This window comes from Ornithodoros turicata, unplaced genomic scaffold (assembly GCF_037126465.1).
Source record: "Ornithodoros turicata isolate Travis unplaced genomic scaffold, ASM3712646v1 Chromosome29, whole genome shotgun sequence".
NCBI lineage: Eukaryota > Metazoa > Arthropoda > Arachnida > Ixodida > Argasidae > Ornithodoros > Ornithodoros turicata.
Genome location: NW_026999353.1, coordinates 582,620 through 590,495, shown reverse-complemented (window position 1 = coordinate 590,495; position 7,876 = coordinate 582,620). Strand labels below are relative to the sequence as shown.

The 7,876-nt window shown below is 42.1% G+C and overlaps 1 protein-coding gene across 1 annotated transcript; it reads right to left on the bottom strand.

The window, feature by feature from the left end:
- Positions 1-2,853: 2,853 nt before the first annotated feature.
- LOC135373665 (uncharacterized) lies at positions 2,854-5,767 on the bottom strand. Its single transcript, XM_064606756.1, has 5 exons — positions 5,563-5,767; positions 4,877-4,926; positions 3,802-3,874; positions 3,551-3,716; positions 2,854-3,039 (listed from the first exon to the last, which is right to left on the bottom strand). Exons 1-5 carry the CDS (start codon positions 5,765-5,767, stop codon positions 2,907-2,909), a joined length of 627 nt encoding a protein of 208 aa, XP_064462826.1. The 3' UTR covers positions 2,854-2,906.
- Between the last annotated feature and the right edge of the window lie 2,109 nt (positions 5,768-7,876).

The following is a 7,876-nucleotide window of genomic DNA, read 5'->3' as shown; positions in this document are numbered from 1 at the left end:
TAAAAAATCACTAATTTTATGGGAACAATATGGTAATGTTCGGCTCCAGCTGCAGCTGAGGACCTCAGGACGTGAAGTAGGGCACGCTAACGGGAGAGCAGCCCAGACGCTTGTCTCGTCTGCTTCCAGTTTTCGCCGCAATATAGTAATGGGGAACTCGGCTAGTCATTTCCTTGCCATTTTCTTTCTCTTTTTTGCCAGAATTTGGGCAGGCATAACACTTTTTTCACCCAGCCTCGATACAACGGGGTAGTGCGTTACGGTAACTATATAAGGTGTAGTCACATTCGCACCGAGAGTGTGGCGAGAGCCCGCATTGGCCCACACGCCGAAGCTCACGTGGGTTAGCAGACGACGATAGCCGAAGACGAACACGATTGAAGCTGTTAAAATAGCTAGATTCCCGGCTGATTCGGGTAGCGGGGATTCGGGTGGGCAATCTAGCGTGGTCGCACACCTAGCAGTTTCCCAGCTCCGGCCGAGTTGCCATGAAATGACCAGCGAAAAATGTGGTCGGTTGTTCGTCTTTATCTTGCCGCTGTTTATTACCATGGATACTTGCATAGTTCACTGTACGTATGTAACCATATTCTGACCAAGTGAGCGGCCGTGAATTGATGGCGTAAACAGGTGGCGGTATTCATTCTGGCTCTCACATCTTATTGCTGTTTGTAATAATAAGGAGCACAAACGCGCAAATACTTATAAAGCAATTGGATACTACCAGAGGCAGAACGTTCTCTTCAATTATTTTTTCTTTAGGGGGACCTCCACTGGGCAGCATACTACTACACTAAGGTCAATTGCAAAAACCGGCAGATATGTGGGTCAAGACATTCCCACTCATTTGATCCGCGCCTGGGTCCAACATAGCGCTGTGCCAGCGGCAGTGGCCAGCGGCTTTGGAGTGTGTCATTCGCTGTCTGTTTCTGAAACTGCTTTTTTCCGGCCGACGTTGGGTGCTTCTCGTTTCCCCATAGAACAATGTTGCATCTAGTATTCCTCATTTTCAACGAGGACACCTGTCACTAAAAGCCTGACTGCTGACGCTATCCTTTTGGCCACTGAGGAAAGTGTCTCCTTTCCTTTAAAAGGCGATGTAGGGCGCAGACTGACTGGGGTAACGATTAAAGGGAAAAATACATAGTGACACGGAACAAAAACGACACAACCGAAGTGACGATTCTGTATTCTGTGTGTCGTTCTTGCCACCTTGTCTCTAGGTCCTTTTTCCTTGCCCCTATCACGTTCAGTGTCCAAACTATGACAGTCAATCTCGGCTTACCAATTCTTTTGGATTCGCCTGGGTGACACTCCAGCATGGAGCTGTGGGTGGTGTATAAGGATCCGTGTAGGCAGTTATAAGGGCCGCAGCGCTAAAAGAGAGCAATTCCGCTGTTTTCAAAGGCAGCGGTTGGAACCCAGTCACATGCCTGAATGACAGCGACGCAACCTGCAAGAACAGTAATGGTAGCTTCAACATCTTATATGCATGGGGTGAGCACACATCTTGCTTAGCTAAGAGCGTATGAACACCTCCCTACTGAAAAATCCTATATGTAGATCATCACATGATGTTATTGGGAGTAAGACCTATAAGTGGTGTAGGTACCATAGGAGTTATAGGTTTTATAGGAGCAATATAGGTATTATAGGAGATGTAGGGCCTGCGTCTCCTATATGATCTGTACACTGCGTCTATGGGGACACGGTATGAAATTTGGCTGTGGCGATACATGCATACACATGCAATGAACAAAAATAATAAGACAGGAGTACAATAACATACCGTCTACTTCCCTTTATTTATTAATACCATTCACAATTTTTTACGTTCAAGGACACAGCTGTAAAGGCTTGCACTGCCGTGGAGCAGATGACGGAGTTGCATGGGTGAGGCGTAAGCCTCATCTGTTTCACAGTAAACACAAATCAGTGAAGAGCTCTGCAACGTACTTTGACGCGACTTACTTGATGTCTTTCAACATTTCCGTGACGTATCTGTTCATTTTCCCAAGTCGTGTGTGTGCTGGCTCATCTGCGTTGTTCACGAAAATCGATCCGTGAAAAGCATCTGAAATTCACAAATTCGTCGTAAGTAGAGGGGCCACTGGAGCATCACATGTGACATCTTCACCCTGATAAGCGTTGGAGGTTTACCAATAGGGAAACTGAGCTAACAGATAGAGATAATGTAATAAGAATCACAACGGTAATATTCACACTGAGAGCACAAAGTAGGAGGAACCCACATGCTGGAAAGGACACTGAACAAAAAGCTCGAAACATGACACTACTGGCACGCAACTAACCTTTACTTCACCAAATCTAAGGGCTTCTGGACGGATCTTCCAACACGCACACAAGAAAGGACGTCCAGGCACCACACTCTAAGAAGTTTCTCTGTTATTTTACGGAAAAAGTATAGGAAAACGTAACCCAGATGATGTCAGTAAAATAACAGAAAAGGAGTAAGTCCTACTAGCGATTTAGTCTGTAAAAGTAACAGAGATTATGTTATATTACATCAATTTTGTAAATTGGTTTATACCAATGAAGCTTTAAAAAGAAAACCTTTTGTGTAAAATTACACTGAGTACGTAAATTCTTTTACATTGATTATTGCAATTACAAACAATATTATGACAATTGCTATTTCTTTTTACTTTTTATTTGAATACTATTAATTTTCCCTACAAAGCCAGAATCCCTTACACCGTATCGCCAATTGCCTAAGTAGGAACCCATGGAGAGAAAAGATGAGTGGAGTCAGGCAGCATTCAAATACGTGTCCATGCTGGAGCTTTTATTGTGATACGCTGAATAGGTTCATTACACAAATATAAAGAAAATAGCCTTCGCCACAGGAAAACAAAAACCTGTCCGGTGACTCTCTTGGTAACTCTTCAGAAGGTGGCCCACTTTGAGTTTTCATATTCTTTGAGGTTGCTTATTAGTGACACCACTTTTAGGATAGATCCTTTCGGTCCTTTCCGTTTCTTTTGGATTGTGCTTGGAGGATTGATCCGAAACATGCATCTAGAAATATTTGAAGACCTTGTATATGTTTGTGCTTTCAGGAAACACAGTGAAGTTGACAGCAGCTTTTCTTTGAGGACGAGGAGACACACAAAACACCACACAATGTAAACTCACTTATCCTTGTGTGTCTCCTTATCCTCAAGCAAATGTTGCCGCCAACATCAAATACCGTGCATCAGCTTGCCTTCGTCTTTGTCTAGCCTACAGGGTACAACAAAACACACATAAGTGTAGATTGAAGCATTAAAACATTAGACTCTTGCAGCATTGAGGTTAATTAAATTCCTAGAAGGAGGGGTAAGTGACATAAAAGCACTATTCACATTCAAACATCCGCAGCTCATTCTTAGCTCTAATTTGCTCACCAAGAAAGCATTTATCAATTCACATTAGACAACACTGCACTGTGGTGCCACCTTGGAGAGACAGCAGCAAGCCTGTATGTAACATTGAATCAGTTTAATGACGCAGGAAGGAAAATAGATTTTAGGAAAGTGTTCGGCCTTACCGCTGCAAGAACTCAAACGTTGCCTCAGCCTCCTGAGGGTACTGAACTCCAAATATAAAGTATGCTGCCACAAGATGGCAGACAGCATCAAAGAAGTTGATAATATCTGAGATGATGATCTGCTTGTCGACCAGCAACTTGAAAGATGATGCGTGAAACAGAGTCCCTGCAAAAGCAAGAGCTCAACTGTAGCAATATGGAGGTGCTAGTGAAAAAAATGCCCCAACAGAGAGTGAAGCTACTGGACGCACCACATGAGATAATAACTGGTGTGATTGGCAGCTCAGAAACCTGACTTTGAGGATCGTCCAAAGTGTGGGAGACCTTCAAGGGATAAAAATGTAAAGTAATATATGACCTGCACACCAGTGACTTCAGAGAACCCTAAAAGAACTCACACATTCTGGAAGAACAATGCATTTTAAGTCCTCACTAAAATACGCTGCCAAACCTCCAAGGAGTCCAATAAGCTTTGCGTAGCCTGTGCCATTCGATAGGTAAGCTCTTTTTGCACTTTGCAGGTGTTCTTTTACAGGTGCTCGGTCAGACTCAGCAAGAAACCGCAGAATTAATTCGCCTTTCTCTTCGAATGTGGACTTTAGTGTTTCAGTGCAGTTCAACCCAGTGAGCTGCTCAAAATGGTCGTAAAAGCACTTTGTGATAAAGAGCCAAGGCCACTTCATTTGCAGGTGCAGAACTGGTGTTTCTGAGATTTCTATAATATCTCTGCGCTGAAGGCAGTATGTTCTCTTCATCAATATTTGTACTTCGTTAATGTCGCATGTCAAGTTGTCAGCCATATTTTGCAGCTTAAGTTGTGCGGCTTCCAAATGTGTCATGTCTTCCCCTTCCGGAACACCCGGATTCCATGCTATGCAGCCATGAGAATCTGTCAGTTGGTCCTGGCAGCGCCGTTTTTTTCAAATTGTGTGGGTTTTGTGTGTTCTCTTCATCTGTCTGCACCTTTTCCCTATTTTCGTTGTATATCCGGTTTTCAAGCCTTTTCAAAAGGCTGTCATACCCTGTGCCTACAATGGTACCATCAATGCGGTCGAGCAAAGAATCAGGGTATGTCAATACTATCCGTTTAGCTACAACAGCGAGGCTCTTTCTACCTGGGTGTTGCACGAACTGTTGAATTTCTGCACAGACTACTCTGACGAAATCCAGCAAGTCACTTTTTTTGAATGGCGACTTTGTCTCCAAAGCTGAAAGAAGCTGTGGCCGTGCTCGGGAAAATGGAATTTTAAAGTTCTCTTCCCAGTTAAAATGTGGCATAGATTGCACTGGTGTGTTGCCGATAGACGTGCTTGCTTGTTCTCTTACCAGGTAGTTCTGTTGACCTTCACGATGATTTTGTGGCTCAGATGGTGGCTCTGCAGAGGGGTGTAAGAAACACAGGGTGAGAAAACAGAAGCATGCTCGAATTAAATGGAGGTTGTAAACCTTTAGCTGCTTATCACCATAGTAAGATATTTAACTGATCAAGAAAATACCACAACAGGTGAAGTATCCTGCTGATAGATGGAAAATATAAAATTGTAAAAAAAGATATGGCCTTCATACTATTCATCAGAATATTTAATGGGGTATGCCTATATAAAAGCCAACTGCTCAAGATAAAGAATAAGGACATCATTACTGCCATGTGGTGTACTTCAACCCACCATGACGTCACTTCAACAGCCTACTTAAGCCACGTGCTACATTTCTAACAGTTTTATCCAGCTGAAGACAGTGTCACTGTTGAAACGTAGACGGCTTTTTAAACGCCTCATAATATGTTGCAGCTTCTGTGTTAAATTATTCACTCAATAAACTAGCTTTTGTTTATTTTTTTATTTCTTTATTTTTATTTTTCATTTTGTTAACTTTTCTAACTAACTAGCTTTTGTTAACTTTCCCATAATCTGTTGCCCACGTTTTATCAATTTACTTTTATTCAGCTTCACAGCAGTCCGATATCTCACCCTCTTTAACGTATATATATGTGCGTGTATGTTTATACTTACCAGAATTCCAGAGTCTCAAGAGTTTTCTGCTGTTGACCACATTGAGTACGCCTTTCAGCTCTGTGTGCTCCACATAATTCAAATCCTCAAGGGTCTTTACACCAAGCTCGACGAGGCGTTGGTATAGAGCTCTAGCTTCATTCTCGTGCAAGTCCGGAAGGATATGACGGACAGCAACAATAATTTCTGAAGACAGGGATTCCATTTCCTGAAAAATATATAAATGTCTTTTCTTTTTCCATTTGTTGTACAGCATGCCAGCATTGAACGGTATCAAATGGTTGAACAATATCCTTACTCTGCGCAATTAGGTGCTCTACTATAAACATACTGGTTTGTTGAACGGTGTGACTTGTATAGTACGCCCTGTCTTTCGTGCAAAGCATGTGCATTGGTAACTTGAACATTTATCAAGCATTCTTTGGTCACTGTGTACGGTTAACTTTTTCTTCATACTTTTTTTTTTCAAACATGTTTATTCCATAAACAAAAAAAATTACAATTCACTGCATTCTAGGTTCCACAAGCAATGGTAACCTGCGTCTGAAAAACGTATACAACTTAAGCCGCATAACAGCAGCAGCAATAAATCATTGGATGGAGAAGCCACATTAAGGATGACAGAAGCCACAGAATGTGGGGGTACGTAAAAGATTGGAAAAGCAACTGCAAAGAGAAGTATGCAAAAACATTGGAGTCCAACACTTTGCACCTAATCTGATTGGTATTATTCCCAAAGAAAGGGTGAAGCGGCACACAGATCATGACATTCCTTAGGAGAAGTTATCAAATATAGCATGCTTCAAAACTAAGACTCTTTTATCAACAAACTTGTACTGAACCAGAGGATAGAAGTCAAGTAACGTTGATATCTGAACACATTGCAGTTGTGAACCAGATGTGACGCTTAAAATGTCATAGATGCCCAAGTCACTCAGAAAAGCACACTGGACGGGCATCACAATAAGATACACATCATTTTCGCCTACAACGGCAGCAGCCTCAATTTTAGCAAACTGAATTTTACCCTCTAGTCTGCACAGTGTAACAAACAGACCCCTATTGTACATTGTACCACAGTATTCCACCTTGCACAAAAGCTGCCATCGTGATCCACACAGTTCTTTCTCACAAGTAGTAATAATTTCATATGAGAACGTGGGCTCATTCGGAGCTGGAGCTCCCACAACAATCCGTGGTGGAAAGATTGTTCCAGCTGCAAGATAGGCTTGTAACAGCTCGTGTTTTATGCAAAGTGACTTCGTCAGATTCTTGAAGTTATGCGAACTGAGAGCCACACGTTTTGAATATGCATGTTTACTTTCAAAACGCATTGTCCACATATTAATGAGGGGACCAAATTTCAGGAAAAGTTGAGGATAGTGGCAAAGGAAGTGGTGCTTTGGCTTCAAGTTACTATTGGGAAAAATGTCTGCAAAAGTTTCAATATACAGCTCAATCTGTTCCTTCATGTATGCAATTTGTGCCGCTGAGATAGTACGGGAACACACATATTCAACAATCTCTCTTAGGAGCAAGCAAAGTTGCCATACAGGGTCAGATACATGAACAATATCACCAACAAGCAGGGGCATAAAACGGATGAGGCACCAGTTTTCTGCTGCATGACCAGAAAGCTTCGAAAAGCCTGGTTTTAAGGGAGGTGGTCTCTCAGCTGCATCATGAGTACCCAGTGGTAACTCCTTGATTCTTTTGTTTAGAACGCATAGTGGAAGGTAGTTCTTGGCAATGTGCTGAAGGTAGAGTGCCAGGTCATAACTAATAATTCCTTCAAACAGATCATGTGCTATGCATGGGGGTAACGCTCCAATAACATGAAAATGTTCAATGTCATTGAAGGGGGAATCATATTTTACACCCATGTAGTGATCACATCCACTATCCTGCAATGATGCGACACAATCAGAATAGTTCTGGGAGGTCCTAGGTTCGCCCACCGCACTTGGGTCTCTTCTAAATGTATCTCTGTCAATAAGGCAATACCTACAAAAGTACTGTGCACTAAAGGTTTCCACAAATCCACCAACAAAGTGAGCTCCTAAGTTGTCTCCAGCTATGCACATAATTTTTGTTTTGTAATGCTTGTTATTCACAAAGAATCCACATGTTGAGAGTTCCTTTATCTCCTGGACTACTTTTGAGAACACTTTTTCTGCTTTAAAATTTTTAAAGTGTTTTTCTGTGCAGACCAAAATCATTTGCAACGGATCCACCTTTGCACGGCTTGCAGTGTTGAAATTTCCCAATGTGTAGTACATCCCAATAACTTTGTGAACACCTCTTGCTGAACCCA

Bases quoted from the DNA above. Each gene is read 5' to 3' on its own strand.
- LOC135373665 (XM_064606756.1), bottom strand. From the start codon at position 5,767: ATGGAATCCCTGTCTTCAGAAATTATTGTTGCTGTCCGTCATATCCTT. The intron at 3,717-3,801 runs GTGCGTCCAGTA...TTGCTTTTGCAG, and splicing joins ACCAGTTATTATCTCATGTG to GGACTCTGTTTCACGCATCA. The intron at 3,040-3,550 runs GTAAGGCCGAAC...AAATATTTCTAG, and splicing joins ACGTTTGAGTTCTTGCAGCG to ATGCATGTTTCGGATCAATC.